The 26,724-nt window shown below is 46.7% G+C and overlaps 1 protein-coding gene across 8 annotated transcripts in view; it reads right to left on the bottom strand.

Annotated features, from left to right (window-relative positions):
* VWA2 (von Willebrand factor A domain containing 2) overlaps positions 1-26,042 on the bottom strand; it is a 47,973-nt gene extending 21,931 nt beyond the window's left edge. Inside the window, exons 1-6 of one of the 8 annotated variants that reach the window (XM_072740130.1) lie at positions 26,005-26,042; positions 21,436-21,565; positions 17,240-17,301; positions 12,887-12,961; positions 11,190-11,323; positions 4,319-4,428 (exon numbers count right to left, since the gene is read on the bottom strand). In XM_072740130.1, coding sequence (XP_072596231.1) covers positions 4,319-4,428; positions 11,190-11,323; positions 12,887-12,961; positions 17,240-17,291 — 371 coding nt within the window. In that variant the 5' untranslated portion in view covers positions 17,292-17,301; positions 21,436-21,565; positions 26,005-26,042. The other 7 variants (XM_072740131.1, XM_072740133.1, XM_072740132.1 and 4 more) reach the window with 7 other exon arrangements.
* Positions 26,043-26,724: the final 682 nt, after the last annotated feature.

The following is a 26,724-nucleotide window of genomic DNA, read 5'->3' as shown; positions in this document are numbered from 1 at the left end:
TTTTATTTTTTTATTTTTTGAGAATCTACATTTTAAACCATCTCCTTCTGCCCCAGTGATTCTGATTCGGTTAGTCCATAGAACAGATTCTGAAAAATAATTCATCAGAAAACTCACTGTAGGTAGAGGGGTTTTGACTACAGAGTTGGTTTTTTTTTTTTTCTTTTCTTCCTTTGCTTTTTTAAATCAATAGACAAAAATCTTGGTATCAATGTAAATGTGTCCTTTCAGAGGAATGATTTAATATACTATGATAGTTCAATTCATTGGGTTATTATATAACCATTTAAAAAGATCAACATGAAAAAAAAGTTTTTTTTAATTAAAAAATAAAAAGATCAACATGAGGGCAGCCCCGGTGGCTCAGTGGTTTAGTGTTGCGCCTTCGGCCCAGGGTGTGATCCTGGGGACCCGGGATTGAGTCCCAAGTCGGGCTCCCTGCATGGAGCCTGCTTCTCCCTCTGCCTGTGTCTCTGCCTCTCTCTCTCTCTCTCTCTCTCTCTGTGCCTCTCATGAATAAATAATCTTAAAAAAATCAACATGAAAAATGCAGCTTTATGCAAAAAGACTCTCCGAATAATTAGTTAAAAAAGAGCAAAATGCTTTGTAATTATAAATACTCTAAAAGCTATGTTTAAATGTTAATGACGCTTGAAAGACCCCATAGATAGCTAAAAAGTCTTTGTGCTAAGGTAAAGTGGAGCTACTTCACTCTTACTCTAAGGTAAACTGTAGAGCTTTCTAAATACAGTATAAATCTGATAAAGCTACAGATGGGGTCCAATAAAAATGCAATCACAGAAAACCCAAGAGTTGCATTCTTAAAAGATTAGGGAAATGACTGTATGAGCCTGCACAGCCAGCTGGCCGGGAGGCTCTGGATATTTGGAGCAGATCTGGCTGGCCAGGCTTTATCTGATTTTATGTTATCATGGGGTGCAATACTGGAAGGTTTGATTGTAGTATTTTTTAAACTTCTGATTGCAAAGTAGCGATACGTGGTTGTCAGGGCAGTTACTCAGCCATATCAAAACATACTTTCAGGGGATTGCTGTGGTCTCAAAAGGCAACTATTTGGGGGTTTGGGTAGAGCTGTCCCAATCAGTCCAGGATTTAAAATTGCACTGCAGAAAAAGGGTAAAGAGTCCTGGGGAGGTCATGACTCCCACTCAGCCAACATTCCTCTGTACTGATTAATAATACTGTCTTAATGTTTAGTATCCTCAGCAACCCTGCAACTGTGGCCAAAAAATTAGTTACTGCCTCCTTGCCTTGTTTGCTACCTCTTATAGTCATCCTAGGACACACGAGTGCTAAACATGCACAGCCCCATAAGAAGAGCTGATCTTGTTCAGGCACATAGAGGCTTCCTTCTCTACCTGCCATGTCCTCATCTGGCACATGCTGAGTCTCTGGACTTCCTGTGCTGTGAATAATACTCTCAAGCCCTTCACTCTGATTTTCAACATAGCTGAGAAGAGGGTCAACCAACTCTTGAGGCGGGTGGGAAGAGCTGGAGAACAGCTGGGTGGGGCCCACTGGATGAGCAACAGGACTCTGAGGTCCTGGCCAAGTCACCTGCTCCTTCTCAACATCAATAGCCTCTTCCATAAAATGAGGGGTTGGAATAGATACTGGATGACCTCAAAAGTGCCTTTTGAGCCAATTGCAGCAATTTGCTTCATGTTTTCAGAAGAAGGGGCCAAATGATGGAGTCAAAATCACCCAAACAATTTTTGACTTAAACCAACAGGCTACTTTTTCTTCTGCCAGTGTTAGCATGCATATAATGGGTACCATGAAGTTTTTGTAATAAAATGTTAGATCAATAATGATATACTTCATATACCATAAAATTCACCCTTTTAAAATATGTAATTCGCCAGTTTTTTTAGTATATTCATGGAATTGTGCAACCATCCCCACTAGGCCCAAAACATTTCATTGCCCCCAAAAGAAGCCCTACTATACCCATCAGCAGTCACTCCCTATCCCCCTTCCCCACTGCCCCTGGTGGTGACTAATCCTGCTGTCTCCACAGATTTGCCTATTCCAGACATTTCATATAAATGAAATCATACAACATGTGGCCTGCTGGGTCTGCCTTCTCTCGCCAAGCACATCCTATTTTCAAGGTTCATCCATGTTGGAGCATGAATCACATCATACTTCCATTTTATGGCTGAATAATAGTCCATTGTTTGGATATACCACATTAGGTTTATCAATTCATTCACTGGACATTTGTATTGTTTCTACTTTTCGGCAATTATAAACAATGCTGCTCTGAACATTAGTATCCAAGTTTTTCTGGCGGCATACATTTTTCAATTCATTCATAGTAGAGTTGTAGGGTCCTGTGGTAAGTCTGTATTTACCTGCCAGACTGTTTCCAAAGCTGCTGCACCGTTTTACAATCCTACTAGCTGGGGGGTTCCCTGGGTGGCTCGGCAGTTTGGTGCCTGCCTTCAGCCCAGGGCATGAACCTGGAGTCCCGGGATCAAGACCCACATCGGGCTTCCTGGATGTCTTCCACAGACAGACAGGCTCCATCTGTCTGTGTCTCCTCTGTCTGTGTCTCTGCCTCTCTCTCTCTCTGTCTCTCATGAATAAATAAAGCCTTTAAAAAAAAAATCCTACTAGCTGTGCACAAGGGTTCCAATTTCTCCACATCCCTGCCAACACTTGCTATTGTCTGTCATTTATCTTAACCTTGCTAGTGGGTGTAGCTCATTACAGTTTTGTTTTGCATTTCCTTAATGACTAATGATGCTCAACATCTTTTCAAGGGCTTATTAATCATTTATATATCATCTCTGGAGAAAAGTCTGTTTTTAAGGTTTCTTGTTGGGATGATGAAAATGTCCTAAAATTAGATCACAGTAATAGTTGCACAACTCTGGAAAATACACTAAAAATCACTGAATTGTACACATTACATGTGTGAACTTTACGGTATTTAAATTATATGTTAATAAAGGTGTTTCTAAAAGGTTAACTTGCATAAGAATCAGAGGGCACACAGGCAGCGGGAGAGACCTTTTAAAAGTTCAGATCCTAAGTATCTTGTATCTAAGTATCCTCAGCCCAGAGATGGAATCAGTAGGTCTGAGAGGGAATGAAGGCATCTGCAGTTTTTACACACTCCCTAGGCAACTCTGACCCAGACCTTCTGGCCAAAGATCTAACTTTTACAATGGCTGCCCCTTTTATAGGGTATTGGAGCCCAAGACTGTGTCTCTATAGGAAACCATTCTCAAAGGGTAGAAGGCTCCAGGGAACTAGGAGAGGCCAGGATACACTGATGTTGTTTCTAGCAAACATTTCAATGTGCTTTTTTCCTCTTTGTATTTTCTTGTATCTGACTTGTCTCTCATTTTGTTCAGGGCACCCCTTGGCTGGGGGAAATAGCCTGAGATGAAGTCACTGGGGGTGCCCAGTGTGGGGATGCAGGCCTGTTGAGGGCACTGGCAGGCATAGAGAAGCCCGTGACGGGGAATAGGGCCACAGAGCCCAGGGCCTTCACCACTGGAGTTGGTGGCTGGCACCACAGACAGCAGTGGGACTTCAGCACAAAGGGGCAGCAGACACCAGAGAGGATCCAGAGATCAGATGGCAAAGAACGGTATTCTTCTGTGTATGGTTTGTGAACATGTGTGTGTGAAGCATGTGTATATAGCACACTTTCATATGCATATAGATATGTGTATTCTACACACACATATATAATGTATACACAAAATATGTGTATATTCATATACATATTTGCGTATACACACATCAGCTGATTTGTAATATGAATAAAATTATGACCCCACTAATACATAATTTATAGAGTGTGTATGTGTATGAGCACATAAGTAGCTATTCATAATTTTTAAAGCATTCTTAAAAACAGAGGGACACTTACTCTTTCTAGAAGACAGAAACGCAGCTCCAAGAGGTATGGTGAGCCGTCCTAGCTGCAGTGGTCACCAGGGAAAGAATCGGGAGAAAGAGCCAGCATTGTTCCCACCACCTCATGCTCTGGACCGGTCTTGACCTTCACTAGCACTCTGTCCCTGGTTAATTGACAACTCCACACAATAGTAACAGAAATACTTTCCTTTTTAACTTGCATGTAAGTTCCCATCTGGGACACTGTTATGTAACAATAAGGAGCACTCTTGGGAAGGGAATTCTCATTATTCTGGGGTGCACAGCTGGGGTTCTGGAGGCCAAACCACAGCCCTCTCTCAGGCCAGTCACACCCTTCCAGGGAGCGATGTTAAGAGCAGCTGGCTTCATCCTAACCGTGGTGGTATCTGATCATACATACTTGAAAACCATCCTCTTGATTTTTGCCTTCACTTCCTGTTGGGATGAAAATGAATCCAAGGGGAATTCCAGATGCGGAGCAGAACTGAACTGGATTGCCCCCACTCTGACCTGTAGTGGGAGACAGAGGGCCCAGGGGTCTGAGAGCAAGGCCAAGTCACAAACATGATTAAGGGAAAACAAGGGTGAAGAAAGGTTAATGACCCTGACCACCCTCCCTGCCCCCTGCCGCCCACTCAACAAATACCAGTGCCAAGGCTTTCTCCAGTGTCCCTAAAAGAAGGTTCCAAAGATCAAGAGGAGCCTCTGGAAGGAAATGGTGGATCTGCCTATGTGCTGTACTGACAACCACCATTTCAAACTTCTCAACCTACACACTCTGGCCGCTCTCCCAGCTAGGTTGTGGGCCTCTTTAGGGCAGGGTCCCTGGTCACACTTCCAAAGGTCTCCCAGGTACAAGCACTGTTTTAAGCAATCTCACACCTTATTTCATTTAACCCACAGAGGTGCCATCAACACTCACTTGACTGCTGGAGAAACTAAAATGGAGAGAGGACACAGATCTGGCCCAGGGCTCATGAGGAGGAGAAATGGGCCACTGGCCTTCGTGCCTCACTAAGCCTCAGTTACACGGCTTGCCTTCTTAGCCAGCACGGGCCTTCAGCAGAAGGCTGCCGACCCAACCAGCGGTGCCGCCAAAGTGAACCACAGCCTCCTTCACTGGCGGCTCACCACTGACCACAGGCACCACATGTGCATCCTTGGCTGGGCTGGGGCAGCTCTTCCGGGCCTGCTCCTGCCAGCTGGGGAAAGGCCAGCTCTCCAGACCAGAGTCATGCTGGAGGACAATCAACATCTTAACTTGTCACAAGCAACGCTGGAGCTGAAGTCCTCCACAGGGGAAAGGGTCAGAGCCACGAGTGATTCCAAACAGACTTTGCATCCTCATTCAAGAGGCCATATGAGAAAATCTAATGCCCTCCAAAACTGGAGAGGGGAAACTGAACAAAGTCACTTTCTGGGCAGTTAGGACACTAGTCTGACTCAAACAGAAAAAGCTATACACATATAGGCCTCCTCTTAAGGGCCCACGCCCTGGACCCAATCACTGGTTCTCCAGAACCCCTGGAGAAACTGCATTCTTGGCAACTGTGCTCTTAACCAACCCCAATTCTGGCCAAGATTGCAAATAGGTCAAGTGATTCATATTTAAGCAATGAGGCTGTCTTTTACCTACTACTTGAATTCCTCCACTGCTGATCGCTGAACAGGTTCAGAGACCCATCAAAGCACTCAGCCCCACCAAGCCAGCTGCATCTGCTCCCAATGAGCATGGCCCAACAGACCTTGCTTTAACAGGAAGTTCTGAGGATAAGCTGGTGAGCATCTTCAATAGGAGGAAATTTAAGTCTTAGCGGGGCATGTGTGGGACATTGGAAAACAGAGCAGAAGAGAAGCACAGGAGATTCTGAGGAACAACCCTTTTGGAATCTCCCTCCAAGTTAGCTTATGATCAAGGTAGCATCTCTAACTAGTGGGGGAAAAGATGGTCTGGTTAGTAAGTGATATGGGGCAACTGAACAGCCACCTACAAAAGAATAGAGGATCAATGACAACTGGATTCAGGATTTACACGTGAAAAAATGTAATTGTGGAAGTTCTAGAAGAAAACTTGAGAGAATTTCTTCCTAACTTTAAAGTGGATAAAGATCTCACTATGCCTTGAAATCCAGAAGCCATAAAGGACAAGGTTGATAAATCTGACTACATAAAGGAAAGTTCTGCAAGGAAAACATACCATAATGCCATCAAAAATGAAGACAAATGGAAAAGTTGTTGGCAACTCAAGTCAGAGGCACAGGGTTAGTTTTCCTTAAAGAGTGTCTAAGAATTGATGTGTAAAAGACCAACACCACAATAGAAAAATGGGCAAAGGATATGAACAGTGGTCACACAGGAAATATAAATGACTCTTTAGTATGAGAAAAGATGCTTAACTGTACCACAGACAGATGTAGCTAAAAGCTAAACACAATGTTTGCAGGGGCAACTAGCAAGTTCTCAAACATTGCTGGTAAAAACCTAAATGTCACTATCCATGGAGAGCAATTTTTCAATATTTATTGATAGTTACAATCGCATAGGGCTGCTGGGAATTTTTCCTACAGATATACTTCCATATGTATGAGATAATGGGTTTACAAGCTCGCAGTACATTTGTAATATCAAATGTCCATCAATAGGGGATTGGTTAATTAAACCTCAGTAAATCCTTAAGATAAAATGTTAATAAGCTGTAAAAAATGATACAGATCTATATTAATGCATATGTTACCTATATACATAGATATGGAAAGACTTCCAAGATAATGTGAAGAGAAAAAGGTGAGGGACAGAACAGTGCATATAGCATGATATACTTCATACTTCTTGTGTTTGTGTGTAGCAGTTGCCCAAGAATGCTCAGGAAGGCAAATAGGGATAGGGTGCCTGAGTGGTGCAGTCGGTTACATGTCTAACTCTTGGTTTCAGATCAGGTCGTGATCTCAGGGTCGTGCAATTGAACCCAGAGTCAGGCTCTGTGCTTACCATGGAATCTACTTGAGATGCTCTCTCTCTCTCTCTGCCCCTCCTCACCACTCATGCACTCTCTCTCTTTCTCTCTCTCTCAAAGAAATAATTGAATCTTTTTTCAAAAAAAAAAAAAAAAAAGCAGGTAGGGAAACAGGGTAGATGGAAAAACACGTGTAGGAGCAACACTAGGCATTGAATGTGTTTTAGTTGAACCATGTAATGGATTACTTAGTTAAAAAAAACAACTCCCTTGAGACCAGCAGCTGGGTGTATTTACTTGAATTAAACAGGAAGGATACAACTTCAAAACAAGATGGAAATAGCTTGAGTCAGTGGTTAAGGCACTTAATTTAATTAGTGGTTTGGGAGCAAAATAGTTGCCTTTTATCTTTGGTTTACTGTATGCTCAGGAGCGAGCCTGCCCAGATTTCTTACCGCACTGTAATTGCTCTGCTGCAACCCTGTATTAGAGCCAGGAAGCAAACTTCTCAGCTTTTAATTGTTGGGAGGAAGACCTCAAACACCTCCAATCCACCTCAACAACAGAGCATTCATAACAAGCCTTAATTTACAGCAACTGGAAAACTAAAGTTTTAGAAAGCAAAATAAGGTGCAAATCAAATCCCTGGCACATGGGGGTAGAAGTAGTCACAGAAATGCAGCAGCAAAAGCATAAACCCTGAAGCACAAATCGGATGGAACCATCTGAAACAGCTCTCATGCAAACACCCTTTTGTTTGTTTGTTTGGTTTTATTTTTTATTTATTTATGATAGTCACACAGAGAGAGAGAGAGAGAGAGAGAGAGAGAGGCAGAGACAGGCAGAGGGAGAAGCAGGCTCCATGCACCAGGAGCCCGACGTGGGACTTGATCCCGGGACTCCAGGATCGTGCCCTGGGCCAAAGGCAGGCACCAATCCGCTGCGCCACCCAGGGATCCCCGCAGACACCCTTTGTTAGCGTTCCAGCAAGTCTGAGCGGCTCGAGGTCCGGATGCTCACTTGCTCACTCAAACAGAGCCCCCAACGCCTTTGCTCGGTGAGTCTTGCTGTGAGAAAGTTTGTCTCAGGTCAAGTTCAAATGTAACTCTCTGAACACCCAGATCCTACCTGAATGAAATAGAGCCACTCTGCACCCCCTTTCACCTGAACACAATCATCAGCTGCCCTCACGTATGGAGGTGTCCATGGCTCTCACTGTCCTGGCTGCTGGTGGTGGGTACCGTCTGGTTTGCCAGTATCTAACCTAAAACTCAGCCTCTAGAATATAATGGCACATTTTAGATGTAGTCTGGCAACACTGAGTTTTAATTCCCTGAACTTTGGGGACATGTGGTTGACACAACTACACCAGCAATGGTTGGCACAAACCAATAGTGCCAGCCATGAAGTTTTTTGTGGTGGTTTTCTTACCCTTTGGTAATCACCCACCCCTTATACACACACACACACACACACACACACACACACACACACAATGCCACCATTTGCCATGTGATAGGGTGTGAATTCTGAATGTCACCTCATCGTGACCCAGGGGCTACTCACTGGGAGGGACAAATGACCTACTGGAGCAAGTCCTGAGCTCTAAGAGCCCCCGTTCTTCTACTCTTTACTGTTCCCTATGATTACTGTGTGACCCCAGGCACTTACTTAGCCTCTCTGAGCCTGTTTCTTTATCTGTGAAGTATTTCACCAATAATCCATACAGCTCTTATCTCTCAACCTACCATCTTCCTGGGCCTCTAGGCCACACATTTCAAGGACACACGACATCAGTGCCAACATCAACAAGATGTTTGATTTTAAGGGCCCTCCTCCACAAATAACTGATGAAACTTTCTGGGGGAATCATTTCCTTTTAAAAGCAGGACCCTGGGATATCTGGGTGGCTCAGTGGCTGAACGTCTGCCTTTGGCTCAGGGCATGATCCCGGGGTCCTGGGATCAAGTACTACACATCAGGCTTCCTCCAAAGAGCCTGCTTCTTCCTCTGCCTATGTCTGCCTCTCTCCACGTCTCCCATGAGTAAATAAATTAAATCTTAAAAAATAAAAATAAAAAAATAAAAGCAGGACCCTGTGCAGAAGGTGGATCTCAGCAGTCCTTGGCCCTGGCCCTTTAGGGACCTGCGATGGGCTGGCTTCATGATTGGAACTTCTGGGCTGCTCATGCCTAGATGGAATGGAATCTGCTATGGTGTCTTCAGATGGCCATTCCAGACTGCCTGTGGTCCAAAACAATGTGCTCACTCTCCCCAAATTACCTGCCATTCTGGAGAAAACTGGCTTTCATTTAAAGCCACTCTTGCTCTTAAATCCTAGAGGTTTTTCTGGGATTAACCCAGGAATGTCATCTTGGAAAACCACTTCCTTTTGCAACCTCTTCACAAGCAGGCTTTAATTCAAGTTTAAATATGGCTTTTCAGACCAAAATGCCCTTCTTAAATTTTGATTTTTGAGTAGGTTCACATGGTTCAAAATCCATCAAGTATAAAAATATATAAAATGGATGAATCTCCCCCCTGGATTTGCATCCCACTGTTCATTCAGTTCCCACCCTCCCTATAAACAGCAAACCACTGGTCTTAGCCTTTTTTTTTTTTTTTTTTTAAGATCTTATTTATTTCTTCATGAGAGACACAGAGATAGAGGGAGAGACATAGGCAGAGGGAGAAGCAGGGTCCCCTCAGGGAACTTGTTGCAGGACTTGGTCCCAGGACCCTGGGATCACGCCCTGAGTCAAAGGCTGATGCTCAACCACTGAGCCACCCAGGTGCCCATACTCTTAACCTCTTTACTTCTCCAAGTACAAAAAGATTCTATTTACCTTTCTTTTTCATAAAAAAGTAAAACATTACACATACCACTTGCACCTTACTTTTTAATTCTCATCTGGGTTGGTGCCTTTCCATCTAAGAGAGCTTCCCCATCCACTTCATCCAGCTGCCCAGTGTTTCCCTTATGAGTGCACCATAACGAAATCACCTCTCCCTATGAATGGGTGTTTGGATAACCTGGAATCTTTTACGATGGTAAACAACACTGCAAGGGACAACTCTGTGTGTGTTATTTTGCATCTATCGGAGTATCTGCAGAATAGATTCCTTGGGGTAGAATTCCTAAGTCACAGCATCCAGGCCTTTCTAATTCCGACAGATACTGTTCGAGTCCCTTCCTAGAGGTTGCACCAGGTTACATACACCCCCACCATCAGTGCGTACCTGCTTTTCTACACATCTGCCAACGGGGTGTGTCACAAACCAGTGCTTTGCTAACCCAGGAAGTGAAAATGGTATTTTGGTGGGAAATCTGCTGTTACAGTGAGGGAGGATGGCCATCTTTTCAGATATCTAAAGGCCGTTTGTGTTTCAATGTCTAGAAACTGTGTTTGTTGCCCAATTTTTTTATTGGCTTGTCCCAAGCTACCCCTTTCAGCAACAAGGACCATGCCCAGCACATTCTGCAGCTATGTAAGAGCAGCTGTCCAGAGCCAGGAAGAATAAGAAATGAAAAAACTAGCTGGATTCACTCAGGGACGGGTAGTTCCTCTCAAGTGAACGTACAGGGTAGGAGCTGCACTTCACATTGAGACTCTCCTCTTCTGAGGTAGTTTTTGTCTCTATGCTTTCTGTTTCTGACAGTTTGACAAACACCTGTCTTTCTAGTGGGGAGCCCAGAAGGTGGCTCAGCCCATGACTCACAGGTGGCCAGATAACCTTTCCCTTCTGACTGCAAGGGGTTGTCATGTGACCTACGCCTGCCCAGTGAGAGCCCTCCCTGGAACCTTCCACCACCTGGGCAGGGAAAGAAATCCACTTTCTTTTTACTGGGATCATTAGCTTGCAGGGTAGTGCAGGGCAAATGTGCTATGTAAGGAAAGCCTGCTTGGGAAAGAAGCCAATCAAGGAATACAAAATTGAGGAGAAAAAGAGATGGAATAAGTCCTTGGCTCCTTGGAACTGAGACCCATCCCCTGGTCTTCCCATTCCACAAGCCAGTGACTGTCCTCTTCAATTAATTAATTAATTAATTAATTAATTAATTATTTCAGAGACAGAGAGAGAGTGGGGTCATGTGTGAGCCGGGGAAGGGGCAGAGGGAGAGGAAGAATTCCCAGCTTCCCAGGTGGGGCTTGATCCTAGACCCTGAGACCACGACCCAGGTGGAAATCAAGAGTTGGATGCCCAACCCACCGAGCAGCACAGGCACCCCGTAAATGTCCTCTTCTGCTTAGAACTGGATTTCTGTCACTTGCAACCAACAATGCCTTAATACAAAGATGACAAGACTTGCACTCACCCTCTCAGGGTTGATGTCCAGGGCGTCACAGACCATGATGGCAAAGTGCTTAGACCTTTCAAAGCTCCCCTTGCCGACACTGTGCGAGCCGTCTATCAGAAACAGGACGTCCACTGCAGCTGAGCACTGCATCACTAGGAAAGAGAAGAATACAGCGGGGGACAACCGGCTTCCCTGCCCCCTGGTCCCAGGAGGGTCTCCCTCCTGAAGCAGCGTGGAGGCAGAAACAACCTTGGGGTGGATCAGGCTGCTGCTCCTTGGGGCGCATGGGCAAAACTAACACAGGAGAAGGCCCCAGCCAGAGGCTGCCCTCCTCTGCGGCAGGAAGTGCGCTTCCCCCCATCCCTGCCCCCTGCCCCCCCCCCCAAAAAAGCACAATTCACACAATGCTTGTGTGGAAGTCTTTGTAATACTTAGAAGAGTCTAATTCAACAATACTAATTGAGCCAGATGAGAGGAGGGGCTTCTGGACCAGTGAGGGATACTGAAGAGCCTTGGTCCCAGCCCTTGGGGGCCACAATTGAGTCCAGGATACAGCCAGATACCCTGGTACAGAAGGTGGCATTACCCCAGAGTTCAAGTGAGGACAGCATTGACAGTGTCTTCCCAACATGCCATGCACTGCCTCTAGTACTTTATATATTCTCATTTAACTCTTATAACCACACTAAGTAAATGGCTATTTTAAAAAAATTTTTAACAGGTTTATTGAGATACTATTCACATACAATAAAATCCATCTATTTAAAGTATATAATACAGGGGGCACCTGGGTGGCTTAGTTGGTTAAACATCTTTATTTCAGCTCCAGTCATGATCACAGGGTTGTGAAATCGAGCCCCGTGCTGGGCTCCATGCTGAGTGTGGAGCCTGCTTGGGATTTTTCTCTCTCCTTCTGCCCCTTCCCAATTTGTGCATGTATTCTCTCTCAAGAGATAAACAATTAAAAAATAATAAAATAAAATATATAATTCAGAGACTTTTAGTACATTTACAGATACATTCCATCCTTGACACAGGATTTAGAACATTGTCCATCACCTCAAAAAGAAACCCTATACCCTTAAGCTATCAGCTCCCTAGCTCCCCACCCCTCTTCTAAATAGATGTATGGTTTTTATTCCCGGTGGACAGATGAGGAAAGGACACAGGGCAATTCAGTAACCTCCCTAAGGCCAAAGTACCAGTAAGTGATGGAACTGGGAAGCAAACTCAGGCTGTCCAGCTCCAGAATCCACAACCATCACCTCACCTGATGGAGAGTGGAAGTCAGAGTAGCACCAGCAAGAAGGCACCACCCAAAAGGCAGCGACTGAGGAAGATTTCACCAGAGAGACAAGGAAAGGACATACAGGGTCTCTGGGAACAGGTTAGTGTGGCTTGAGCACACGGGGTAGATGCTGAAAAGGGTGGAAGAGGAAGAAACATGGTGGGAGATGAGGCTGGTTGGGGGGATGGTGGTCACATAGCAGAGGACTCCCAAGCAAGACCGAGAAATTTAGGAACAAGGATTTACCAAAGGTTTTCATCCAGGATGGAGACCTGGGTCAGGCCTGTTTGGGGAAAATGACTCTGCCACAGTGTGAAATGAAGATAGGAATGGGGCAAGAACATTCTGGAATAACATGGTTTCCTTTGGGTCTATCATGCAGAGGTGAACATGGGAGTCTAGGCAGTTGAATAACACATGGCCTTACTTTTGCTGGCAGCTGAAATCTTCCCAATGGTCTCCCTGCTTACGTGGACTTCCTGAAGAGGATGAGATGGGCGTACTACGAGAGAAAACACCAGAAGCAATCATGACAAAGTCTTAGTCCGCATCATGTGACCAGAACCAACAGGTAGTAAAAGAGAAAACTGGAATGTGGAGGAATTTAATGATGTTGTCCCTCAAAAATTACCAGATAGATAGCATAAAGAAAACACTCCAATTACTTCACTTCTATCAGGTACCTTTGTATTTAAAGTTGGGTATTTTGAAGCAAAAATTCAGAATATACATAGAGGGGAATACAGAGAGCCTGTGATTCTGATGAGTTTTGCCCCTGGCTAGGCATAATAATCAGGTGCCCCTCTGGCAGACAGCACATTGTCATAATAATTAACCTTGGATATAAACATACAGTTCATAGACAAGCACAGGAGAAAATATCTGAACCCAAACAATGAGATACCCTTGTAACGGTGAAATTTAAATGATCGTCTTCTAAATTCAAATGTAATTGGGGAAAGATCAAATCAGGAAAAGCTTTCCCAGTGGTGGCACTGAAAACTGGTGCAACCCTTTTAGAAAACAGTCTGGCCGAACGAATTAAGAGTCATCAAGCTTCTTACAGCCTGTGCCCCTGTAGTATCACACCTGGAAAGGGATTCAAAGGAAAACCAATCATAGAGAAGGGGAAAGGTATATCAGGACTCTCCTCTCAGGGTTACTTGTGATGGAGGAATGCTGGAGATAACAAATATCCAGAGAGACAGGGCTACGCATAAATGTTGATAAATGTGTTCAGTGCAATTAATATGAACAAGGCTAAGAAGTTTTGGGGTAGGAAGTTCATGAACGTGTCTTTCATTCTTTTATATGACTGATGTCCAGTAAAATTATAATGATGGTATATTTAAAAAATAAAGTCTGGGAGCTGGGGTGACATGCCAAGGAAGCCCCAGGATTGCTGAAAGTGAGCCAATCATGATGGAAGTCCTGAAGGCCATGAGAGTGTCACCTTGAGGGCTATTTTGAAAAGCCAAGTACACATGTTTGAGGCCTAGTAGTAGAAGTCCGCGTGCAGCTGCTTTCTAAATGCCAATGTGTGGTGGGTAAGCACTGAGGAAAAGTGAAGGGGGCAGAGCAGGGGAGCAGGCCTGGCAGGGGCAGATGAAGGAATATGAGCATGGGAAACTGTTAGGGCCAGGGGGAGAGGGGACTGGCGGTGGGGAAACGCACCAAGCAGGCACTATTGGGCCCAAGGGGATTTATGACTGCCTGCCAGGGAAGTTATAAGGAGGGAGAAACCAAGAAAAAGCCAAGGTCTGGGATGGGGATGCCTCTTGCTCTGCAGTACTCCTCCCTGCATCAGCCACCCTCAGGGCTGGCCCCAGCCCTATCTTTTCTGGCTCCTCTCCATTCACCACTCCCTGGGGCAAACTTAAAGTAGTTCCCAGTTCTCCCCACCTCACCTTCAAGCGGATGGTTTTTGCTCATCTGATGCCCCTGCCTCAACCTTGACTCACAGAGGATGGTTCTTGGCCAGAATGCTGAACCAGTAATTAGCCCCACAGACAAGAGCTGTCAGACCAATATCTTTCATGAGGTCTGGGAGAGTTGGCTACTGCGGTTTTGCCACCAGAGGCAGAAACAAGACAAACTACACATAAAGACAGTAGACTGAATTGCAGGGAGAAAAAAATTATCCCATCTGCATTAAAAAATGGCAGATGTTGGGACAGAGGCTGGGCAACACTTCAAAACCAGAAAATTCATTCAATAATTCAGCAAATTGGTCTTCCAGAAAACAGAAGCGCTGCTTCATTGCACTCAGAGAGCAGTAAGATCTTGCTGACTTGAGCCACCCACCAGCCCCCTCGGGCCCCCTCCTGTATAGGCCCAGGTGCCCTAGAAGTGCCCAAGGGCAGGAACACTTCCATCCATCCTCTGCAAAGCCTAGCCCAGCTCTCCATGCAAAGCAAGCACACTAAGGCTTCCCAAAGAAGTCCACGAATTACTGCAAAGTTTCCAGGAGCCAAGGAACCTCCAAGACCCTCCAAAGAACAGAAAAACACTGTTCCTTTTTAAAAGTCTTATCAGCAAATTTCCCAGCTGAAAACCAGCCAGCAGCCTCCCCCCTGAGAGGAAGGAAGAAGAGCTCTGAGACCAGAGACCACTCACTGAAGAGGTTACCCAGCTAATGTGTGCTGTGCTGTGTGCTCAGCTGTTACGGCAGGTGCTAGGCTTCAGATGAGCCCTACTTGTGCCTTGGGTGACGTCCCCACTGCTCTCCTGTGAAGTTACCTCAGGACTCTGCAGAGCTTGCCCCTGGAATGGGGGGCTGATGACTGGGTGACTCTTGCTTCCTCTTCTAACCAAAGCAGCTCAGCCTCTGGAGGCCATCTACCTGGGCGCCAGAACTTTAATCTCCTGCAGGGAGGGGTGGGCGCTAAGGAGTGGGTAGGACTGAGAATCACTAGTCTGGTCAAACCCTTTCACTTTACAGGTAAGAGAGCAGAGGCCGAGTCAGATGATTCCTACACCTTCTCCTCCCCACAGAGGAACCCAGAGTGGTGAGGCCAGCTCAGAAGTCGAGACAGGTGTTTGTCCCAGCTCTGCTACCAATAGCTGTGTGACTCTGAGCAAGTCACAGGCATCACTGGGCCACCTCCACCTCATCTGTACAGCCCAGGGATGGTCATATCAAGTGCTCTGTAAACTGGATAGGGCTACAGGAGGTAAAGTTCTGCAATGAACTTCAGCGGAACCTGGACTGTGCCTGAGCCTCAAGGACCTCATTCAGGGCCTGTCCCCAAACATATCTCATTGCCCCAGGCCCCTAACCCAGAAGCTACTATATTATTCCATCTATCCACATGGCTTAGAGAGGGGGTTGGGTGGGTTGAACAACCACCCACCTTCTCAGCCTCTCTCATGTCCCCAGACTCCAGGGAACAGGCAGGTGTTGACAGATTCAACATAGCAGAGAGTCTCACAGATCACAAGAGAATCCTGAGCCAGACTCAGATGGCCAGACAGGCTGTCCACTTGTTCTTACTTGTAGGACAACCTGCGAGACATTCTGATTCCTTTCTACCACCTCATTTTAACAAGGCTAGAACTTGGGAGGGGAGTAAAGACAAAGTTGATCTACTCCATTATTCATTCATTAATCCACTTCTGGAGCACTTCTATGCACAGGCCCAATGCTAGGTGCCAAGATTATATAGCAGCACATAAACAATATGCAAAATCTCTTTCTCATGGAGCTTATATCTGGTACAGAAGATGGATACTAAGTTTTAAAAAATTCACACAGGAGTAAACTCCTATCTGTGTTAAGTGTTACACAGCAGAGGTGCTTGGGGCTATAGGTATTAAGGGAACTGACCTGACCTGGGGAACCTGGAGGAGCTGTACTGGGTGCTGAAGTAGTTTACCAGATGGCAGTTTTGGGTGAGGGGGTGATCCAGGCAGAGGGGTCACCTACTGAAAACCCCTAGGCAGGAATGGAGCATGGCAGCTGGGCAGGATTAGGAGGAATGTGGGCTGTGGTGCAGAGGGAGAGGGTACCAGAGGGCACTAGAGGTGGTATGGGGTCAGATCAAGCAAGGTCTCTTAAGAGCAGTAGATATCATTTAAAAATTTTAAGCAAGGGGAGCCTGGGCGGCTCAGTCGGTTAAGCATCTGCCTTCAGCTCAGGTCATGATCCTGGAGTCTTGGAATCAAGCCCACATCAGGATCCCTGATCAGCAGCAAGCCTGCTTCTCCTTTCCCTCTGAGCCTCCCTGCTCCTGCTCTCTCTGTGACTCTCAAACAAACTAAAAAAAAAAAAAAAAAAAATTAGGCAAGGGCTACTAGGAGTGGAGAGGGGTCCTGGTATGATCAGATTTGCCTTTTGGTTTTTTTCATTTTTGTTTTTTTAAAAGATTTTTTATTTTAGAGAAAGAGTGAGAGGGGGCGGGGGCGGCAGAGGGAGAGTATCTCCAGCAGACTCTGGAGTGCAGAGTCCAACATGGGGCTTGATCTTATGACCCTGAGATAACTGGAGCCAAAATCAAGAGTCAGATGTCTAATCAACTGAGCCATCCTGAAGCACCCCAGATTTGCATTTTGAAAGGACTGTTCTGTGGACAATGGGCTGGAGTGAAACCAGGTGGATGTAGGGAGATCAATCAGGAGACTACTGCAGTGATCCAATCATGAGACAATGGGGCTCACACTAGCAGGTGGCCATGGAGTAGGGAGTTGCAGATGTATCTGAGAGACCTCTAGAAGTTAAAATCAACAGAATGTAAAGCAAACCAAACGCCACAACACCTTACCCCTGACCAAAAAAACTTACCTCCAGAAAACAGGAAAATGAAGAGAACTTCCAGCCATGGGACAGAGGGCATGTTGGTACAACTACAGGGCAGGAAAAAAGCATCAGCAATTAGCTCTGTTCACCCCAAGTCACCCCAAAATAAAAGGACAGCTACTCAGCCTTTCCCAGGGCGCAAAGATGACCTTAGAGGCTCCTCCTTGCCACAAGAACTATATTAGCCAGGAAAGGACCCAAACTCCCTAAAAGTCATGGGAGACTTTACTCCAATGATTTTGCTTTCAAAGGACAGTCTAACATCTTCCCTAGACACCTAACGGCTCCCCGCCCCTCCACACACACACACACAACCCCTGCAGGTCCTTCATAGACTCCAGGAAGCTATGCTCTGCCCAAGGTTCAGTCCTCAGCCAGGCCCTGACCAGCCACATGACCTTAAGTCTCTCCCTCTCAATGCCTCTGTTTTTTATGAGGAGTTAGAGAGATTGAAGATTTGATTCCCAATGTCCTCATTTTCTGAAACGTTCTAGCAAGGTGATGAAGCCTACACTTTCTAAGTTATTTATAAAAAGCAGTGTGGCTAAGGAAGCCAACAAAAGAGGGTTTTTTATATTATTATTATTTCCTAATAACGCTTACAGTATAGGTAGCATTCAGTTCCATGGAGCCTGATAACAATTTTTGAAGGAGATAGGGGTGGAAAGTAAGAGCTTTTAATAAGAACTATAGACAATAACTTTGATTCTGTAAGAGCACATACATGAGATATACTTCTAATTTTAGCTGTGAAATGGATCATTCATTATCTTTTTGACCACAAAGATATGATGTACAATTCAGATGCTCTTACACGTTAGCAAGTATACTAGCAAGTAGTATAAGAACTGAAAGGATCACAAAGAATGAAATTTAGACTTTTTTCCCCAATACAATTTAGCAGGGAAAAATCTGAAACTACCTGAACAATAGGTTCTAGAAATTATTATTATTATTATTATTATTATTATTATTATTATTATTTGCCTATTGGGATCTAATACATTCAATGTCTCACCCTCCACATTAAACCTGTTTTTTTTAAAAAAAGATGTGAAAGAGCAAGGCCATAGATAGGTCTGACTGAAGTTTCTTTCTGTTAAACACATAATGCTGACACTCACTCAGGAGACAATTCCAAAGAGAAAAATCCTAGGCACAGACATGGAAAGGGAAACACTGCAGCATCCCCCCAGGTGCCAGAGAAGACAGCGGAGGGTGAGGTGGTGGGTCACGGGGTGGAGTACTCAGGGGGCAGCCTGGGGCAGAGAAACTCATTTCTACCTGATGTAGCCAAATCAGAAAGTCCCTGTAGGGATCCCTGGGTGGTGCAGCGGTTTAGCGCCTGCCTTTGGCCCAGGGTGCGATCCTGGAGACCCGGGATCGAATCCCACGTTGGGCTCCCGGTGCATGGAGCCTGCTTCTCCCTCTGCCTCTCTCTCTCTCTCTCTCTATCATAAATAAAATATATATATATATATATATATATATATATATATATATATATATAGAAAGTCCCTGTAAACTTTTTTTTTTTTTGAAGATTTATTCATTCATGAGAGACACAGAGAGGCAGAGACACAGGCAGAGGGAGAAACAGTCTCCCTGAGGGGAGCCTGGAAGTGGGACTCGATCCTAGGACCCCGGGATCACGACCTGAGCTGAAGGCAGATGCTCAACCACTAAGTCACCCAGGTGTCCCTCCCTGTAACCTCTTAAGTAAACAGCGCTCTCCTGAATCTAAGAATGTGGCTGGCTAGGCTGGGGCGCCAAGTTTTCATTGATGTATCTTGGGACTTCCACACCTCCACTGGCTGACGTCACTTATCCAAAATGTAGGGTAAGAGTTTCCTGTTCATCCTCAGTAGCTCACCAAAGTGCCTTTAATGTACCCTGCACTAAAATGAATCCTGCTGTCAGACACACTCCACTGTCTCTGCTGGGGCATGAGAACACGTCTCCCAGCTACAGCAACAAAACAGAACGTGAGTCCTCACTGAGAGGGTTCTGAGCAGGCTGGGAGCAAGGGCTGCCTTGGAAATCAAAGTTCCCCAAGAAATGTAGATTCTCTTGCAAGAAAGTTTAAAATGACCCAGCTCGTGTTCCTATCAGGTGCTACTGCCAGATGTACTTGGAATTGCAGGAAATTTGAATAAACGGTGGGCAGTGCTTCAAGGGACAGCACTGACCCCTCAGGCCTGCGTTCCTTCTCTCAGGAAGCAGGCTCTGGGGACTGAGAAGGTCATAATAAGGTGTGGAAGGGGAAGCTCAGAGTCAATGAGCTGGACACACCTGAGAGATGACAGGAGGGTCACAGAGGCACACAAGTGCCAGTGTGCACGTGGTGGGGGCAGTCCCCGACAGTCATACACCTCGGGTCTCCAGCTCCTAACCCAGCATGCTTGCCTTGGACCATGCCACTTCTGGCTCTGAGGTCAGCTCTGGGACCTTGAGCCCCCGCTCAGAACTCCATTCAGGCAGAACAGGCACATCTGCAGGTGACTAGGCCAGGGAGGGGCTGCACCCGGAGTCCGGGAACCCCACTTCTCATGGGATGACATGGATGCCTTGTTTACAACACAAGGAGGCTGGGCCGGATGCTGCTAAGGTGGCCTCTGGTTGTAAATATCTCCATCGGGGACCTATGATGGTCAGACCTTACTCTACTCTATTCAGCTTCTTGGATTGCAAACATTTCTGAAACAAAGTAGATCAAACGTCCCAACCAGCTGAGAGTATTTGTGCCTCAAATGACTGTGAGGCTCACATCTTCCCCTAATCTAAGTGGCCAGTGGAGAGTGAATATTACAAAAGCAAGAGAGTCAGGAGCTCTCACAGAGGTAAAGATGGACAGAGAGGATATAGGCGGTGTGGCTGACGCAGTTCCTGTTAGCTTCCCACCCAGCACATGCCAGCAAGGCAGACCTTCCCTTTCCCCCAAAACACCTTTCCTTTCCTCTCACTCCATACAACAGATGAAGGACAAGTTCCTGGCAGGCTTGGGGACAAGGGACAGTGCAATGCTGTCCAGTCCTTAGGCTCAGGATGATTTCTGGGGCCACAGCTCTGACCCTGGGCACATCCAGGACTCTGAGGCCAATCGATTTTTTTTTTTAAATAAAATCAGGATTCTAGCAGCCTCCCCAGACTGCCATGAAGTACCAAAGGTTCCTAATGCAGAGTAAGGCACTCGGGAAACAAGGCGTCCCCTCCCTCTGCTATGAAACAAACCAAAGCAACTCCGTCTTGCTCTTATGTGCCTCTGCATGCCTAGATGAATGTTTTTCTTTTTTTCTTTTTTTTTTCGGAATCTTCTAAGTGTCTGCTCATTAAAACAAAATTTATGTTGGCAATCTGCAAATCAATGCAAGAAGTCAAATGCCCCCTGATATGTGTGTAGACCAGATGGTGCTGGCTCTGGGACCTCAGCACCACCTCCCTCCCGTGTGCCCACAGCACAGCCGGCCCGTCATCTCACACAGCCCACCCTGAAACTGCCTGCTTATATGTTTATCTCGCCTGCCAGGTGGCAAAAGCCTCAGGGACTAAATTGTGGTCTCTGCTGGAGCCCCAGCCGCCTGCGCTTGTCTGGCACACAGTAGGTGAGATGTGTGCTTGCTGGGTAAACTACACACCAGCACGCCTACTTCCAGACAAATCTTTGTGCTCACTACACTCACTGCATTCTTTTTTTATGCCAAGATAAATGAAATGAATGCCACTTTGGTGCTGGTGAAGTATTAATAGCACTCTTTGCTGTCTGTTCCCACCCATCATCTAAAAACATTCAGTCTACCCCCATACCAAAACCTGCTTGCAATACTAATTCCACATGCTAAACACAACCTTGCATCTAAAAACTTTTTTTTAAGGATGAATTTCATAGTAAAAATCCAAGAGCTACTACCATCTAGTGAGCAGTAAAAATACCATGTGTCTAACACCAGGGTCCATAATGCTGCATAGTTTTGCTATTAATCCTCGCAGCCAACCAGTAAGAGTGTTATCCCCAAATTACAGATGAAAAAACTGAGGCACAGAAAGTTGTTTTGCCCCAGGTTACACAGCTCATCAGTGGATCATTCTCCCTTCTGGCCTCCCAGTGATCTGTTCAACCCATCCCCTTCCTGATTCTGGGAGATTAAAGTAAAGGAACAGGAGCATAATTAAAAATCTGCCACCTGAATCTGCCCTTTGGCAGTTTTCCACAAGCTAATATCTGCCAGCAACTCCCAGACTCAGCACACAATGTGAAAAAGTTTCCAGAACTCCTTGCATTCTTGTACACAGTAGTCAGGAGTGATCTGCAACCTAGGGCAGAAACAGATCATTAGTTCCCAAGTAAGCCTTGTCAAGCCTTTTCCATTGCAAACACCTCACTCCTCATTTGTTCCTTTTTGTCATATTACTCCTGTTAATCCCACATTATTCCTGGCTCCTGGGGCCCTCACACATGGGCCCAGCAGCTCTTCACCCCCTTGCCCTCCCTCTTCTGGTTCCATGCAGCAACCCCCAGCACTGAGGGCAGAAGGTAAGTGAGGTTGGCTGCAGGGCTCCACAAAACACAGGGATTACACTTGCCATAATACAGGAAGAAACAAAGGCCAAAAAAAAAAAAAAAGGTTACTTTTGAAAAAGAAGAGCCAGATTGGCAAGAGTTGAAGGCAGTTTTGCAGGACAATGCCTGCCTTTTCCTCTATGATTGGAAATGAAATAAGTTCGAGGCGTAAAAGGAAACCACCTCCACCTCCTTACAAAATGCAATGCCAACCCCAAAATATTAGATTAGCCTCTGGCAGCCTCCTCTCAATCAGTTAGATGGAAATCTGAGCCCTTTACAAGAACAAGCAACACCTGAACAGACAGACTTTAAAATCAGAGGTAAAAGCATCAAGCTAGGAAGCCCCTGCTGTCTTTCACTATAATACTCAGCTGCCTTGGCCTTTTGGCAAAACTCTTGGTTCAGGCCCAGGGACTCGGACCACATGTTTCTAGGATGATAGAGCAGAGGGAACATATTGAAAGCTGCTCAGGAAAAGTCATGCTCCTTCTAAAAGAATCACAAATTATTAGAATCCAACAGTTGGAAAACCAGAAGCCAGCACCAAGGGATGAATGATGTGCTGCACGGATTCCCTGGTCAGACGGACATGAATCTCAGGGCTCCCTACTCTCGACACACCTGCTGGGAGACATTTGTAGCCAAGAGGGATTCTGATGTTTGCTCTGATGATATTTGAAAACCCCCTATTTAAACTGTACAAGACCCAAATTCATTGGATTTTGGGAAGCAGGAGTATAAGAGAATGCACATAGGACTATAAGTCCAGAGACAGAATTCCAGACTAGTTCTGCTTTTGACTACCTGGGTGACTCTGCAAAAGGAACAGCTTCCCTGGTCTCAGGGTCATTCATCTAGCAACTGGGGTGAATCTCAGTTTCACAAACTCTGGAACTCAGGCCGTGTTGTATAACGATCCAGTGAAACAGGATGTGAACATCCCTCCTAATGGTAAAACACTTTCTAGGGACACTTGAGTGGCTCAGCAGTTGACTGCCTTCGGTTCAGGGCATGATCCCCGGGTCCTGGGATCCAGTCCTGCATCAGGCTCCCCATAGGGAGCCTGGTTCTCCCTCTGCCTGTGTCTCTGCCTCTCTCTGTGTGTCTCTCATGCATAAATAAATACAATCTTTAAAAATAAATAAAATAAAATCTTTAATATAAAACCCTTTCTACATGTACAATGTTAAAGAATGGTCATGACATTTAATAGATTAACACCTATCACCCCATAGAGCAGACATGATCATTACTAATTTTATACATAAGAAAATGGTCTCATAGAAGTTGAGACCCAAGGTTGAAGAGCTGGTGAACCACAGGTCTGGAATCCAGCCCAGGTCTTCTGACATGGGCAGCCTGGCTGTGCAAGAAGCATGCAGTAAACAGAAGTGCAAAGAGCAATAGGGCGTTGGAAAGCCCAGACATGAGCCTCTCAGTAAATTCCTTCACCTCAGTCTTTCAATTTCCTTCCCTCAATAGTGGGGGTGACAACATCCATCCTATTTACCCAAAAAGGTTGATGCCAGGATCATATGAGACCACAGTGCAAAAGTGTCCTGGGTGAGGCCAAAGTTTCCTAAATGGAGAGTAAGGAAACCCAGTAGAAGAGAAGGGACTCGGATGAGGAAAGGAAATGAAGGATCCAAAACAGTAATCACATCGAGGGCAGGGCCACAGGTAATCCTGTGGGTAAGGATGGAAGAGGTCTGGAGCTGTCTACAAAATGAAGGGTAAACTAAAGAAAGGGACCTCCAGTGCAATCAGGTGTCCCAGGGAGCTGGCCTTGGGTGATGCTGCAGCAGGGGCTGGAAAGGCCTCCCTCCCCCTCGTGCAGCATCCCCGGGAGACCTACATGAGCCTTGTGGATGATGGGAGGGGTTTGTTTTATTTGGAAAAATAAATTCCTTGTAGGATAAAATTAAAAGTTGGGATAAAATTTTAAAATTTTGTTGCATTCCTCCTGATGAAAATTCCTCTTAAACTGAATCTGTGTAGTGCAGAAGCACAAAAGTTTGAGGACAACTGCTCTAAAACATCTCACAGTGTTCCTGACCCTTCCAACGATATAAGAATTTCACTTCCTCAACAAAAACTATAAAGCATCTGCCCTGTGCCCAGCACCTTGTCAGGTATTGGGGGCACAATGAAAATACTCTGCAAGATACACACAAGATGGGGGCACTAGTAACAAAGGCTCTTTATTTACACCAGTTTATCCCAAATGTCATCACTTGCCAATTAATGACTGTGCCATTTACACAGCTCATTAAAAACCTAGGAGTCTGGGTTCCTGGGGTGTCTTTTGCCCTCTCTAGGTCTGTTTCCTCATCTGTAAGAATATGGGCATCTATGATTCACTTCGAAGGGGACCAGAGCCTACTGGGGGGAAGGGGGCAGTTACCCCAAGCTCTGGATGGTAGGCCTAAAACTAGATTTAAAGAAAAATATGTCACTGGTGGTTTTCAAACAGGTGTGATGAAGGAATTCCCTTGTCTCTTCCTTAGGGTTTGTCTGGGGACCTTGTCTGGAAAATTCTTACACCATCAAGAGACAGTTCTGGGTTGGATTTCTACAAAAGAAGAGTTAAGGACCATATCCTAGGTGAAGAACAGCCCATGCAGCCTTGTGCCTCCATCAGCAACAAGAAGAGAATGGCTGTAGGCTGCTGAGAGCCAACAGCACTTAACAAATTCACTCACATGGCCTTTGCCAACTGCGGTGGTACCTCTCTGACTTTTCTGACTTGTTCCTACTCTTTTCTGACTCTTTCCTCAACAAATGCACATTTCTTACTATAATGCCACAACGGAAGCCAGACAGACTTTGAATTTTTACATCTGAAATTATAAAACATTTAAAGGTGGGGGGGGGAATTGTTTAATTAGAGAACCTCATAATTTGAAAGTCATACAGGTTCCGATTATTCAGTTCCAAGACACCAAACACACTGCAGGTGTCCCCACTGAAAGGCCCCTCTTGGCTGGAGAGCCACAGATTCCACAGGGGCAGGAAGGTGCCTCCTCCCTTTTCTGCCTGGGTACCCATTAGTTTTTTAAATCAATGAAATCAATGCCACCTGGCAAGTTTCAAAGGTGCAATTCTGAGGCCCTCCGTGTACTCTCCCAGCAGGTGGCCAAGCGCCCAGGCCCCAAGGAGGAGGAATGCAGGAAGCAGGGGGGGCGGGGGATCCCCCGTGATGCGGAATCAGCAGGAGTACAGATCCCCCAGCCTCTGGACGGCCCTCCTAGGGCTCTTCTTGCAGAGGCTTCGCTTGTGGGGGGCGGGGGAGGGACTCCACTGCTGAGAAAATCGCACAGGAGTCGCCTTAACGGCAGCACACGCCCTGAGGCGCATGTCCCCAAAGCATTTATTAGAAAGGTGAGTCCCCTCCCGCAGCCTCCCGGTCAGGAGACTCGCTGTCCCAGGCAGGTCGGGTTTAGGACCTGGCTCCGTCCTCCACCCGCAGCACCGAGCCCTGCCCCTTACCTGTGCTCCGCGCCGCGGACCCCTGGGCCCCCCCGCACGGTCCGAGCCGAGGCCGCCGGCCGGGAGCCCCGCGCGAGGAGGTGCGCGCCAGGTGCGCTCTGCCCCGGGACGCCCGCGGCCCCGGGAGCGCTCAGGTGCGGCGCCAACAAAGCCGAACAAAGCCCGCAAACGCCGCGTCCACGCGGGGCCGCAGGGGGCCGCGCGTCCCCACCCGGGAGCGCCACCTGGCGGGGTCCGGGGTGCGGGGACGGCTGGGGCTCGGGCTGGGGCTGGGGCTGGGGCTGGGGCTGGGGCTCGGGCTCACCCGGACGAGCGCGGCGGGGAGCGCACGGCGGGGAGCGCACGGCGGGGAGCGCACGGCGGGGAGCGCACGGCGGGGAGCGCACGGCGGGGAGCGCACGGCGGGGAGCGCACGGCGGGGAGCGCACGGCGGGGAGCGCACGGCGGGGAGCGCACGGCGGGGAGCGCACGGCGGGGAGCGCACGGCGGGCGGCGCGGCTGCAGAGCTGGCCCTGGGGCTGGGCTCGGGCCAGGGGGCGCTGCAGGCCCGCCGGAGGGGCGCCGGGTGGGAGCCACGTGGGGCACCTGGAGTTCGCCGCGAGGGGCGGCGGCGAGCGCGGCGCCCCCGGGAACCGAGCCTGCATCGCTTCTCGGGCTTAACGACACTGGCCACGGCCGGCAAATTAGCCAAAGTACTTACCTGCGCGCGGGTCTCCGGCCTCTGAGCACCGCTGTCGACTCCGCAGGATTTATTGCTCAGATCCATGCGAAAATGTTGGCTTTGGCATCGCTTCTATTGGTCGTGGCAAATGCCGTTTACCTGCCTGTGCAGCTCTTGCAGGTGGGAAGTAATAAGCGGGTCTTTTTGGCCCGCGTCCTCGATTAAGCCTAGGAGGTGCCGGATTTTTAAAAATCAAATGATAGCGAGCAAAATGGCATAATGCCCATATATCGTTAAGCACTGGATAAGTAAGTGTTGGCTATTCCTGCATAATCTATAGTTTCATGTTTCATCAATAAGGTGTCATTTGCACAATGTGTGTTCGTCGCAAAGAAAATGCCTAAGGAATTTGCAGAACCGCACCTATTTCACCACCCAGAGATACTCACTGTTAGCAGGGTGTGTGTTCTTCCAGTGTCCTTCTACTCACATAAAAATTTACATTCTTTTCAGTTCAGTCCATACACACCATAACAATCAGATATTTCTTTTTGAACATCTATACTTTTAGCCACTACTTTGTTCTAATGTATTTAACCTACTGTTGAACATTGACTTTTTTAAAAAATATTTTTATTTATTCATGAGAGACACAGGCAGAGGGAGAAGCAGGCTCCACACAGGGAGCCTGACGTGGGACTCGATCCCGGGTCCCCAGGATCACGCCCTGGGCTGAGGGCGGTGCTAAACCACTGAGCC

The sequence above is a fragment of the Vulpes vulpes genome, chromosome 15 (assembly GCF_048418805.1).
Source record: "Vulpes vulpes isolate BD-2025 chromosome 15, VulVul3, whole genome shotgun sequence".
Taxonomy (NCBI): Eukaryota; Metazoa; Chordata; class Mammalia; order Carnivora; family Canidae; genus Vulpes; species Vulpes vulpes.
The sequence above is the reverse complement of the archived record's forward strand: the minus strand, read 5'-3'. Positions and strand labels throughout refer to the sequence as shown.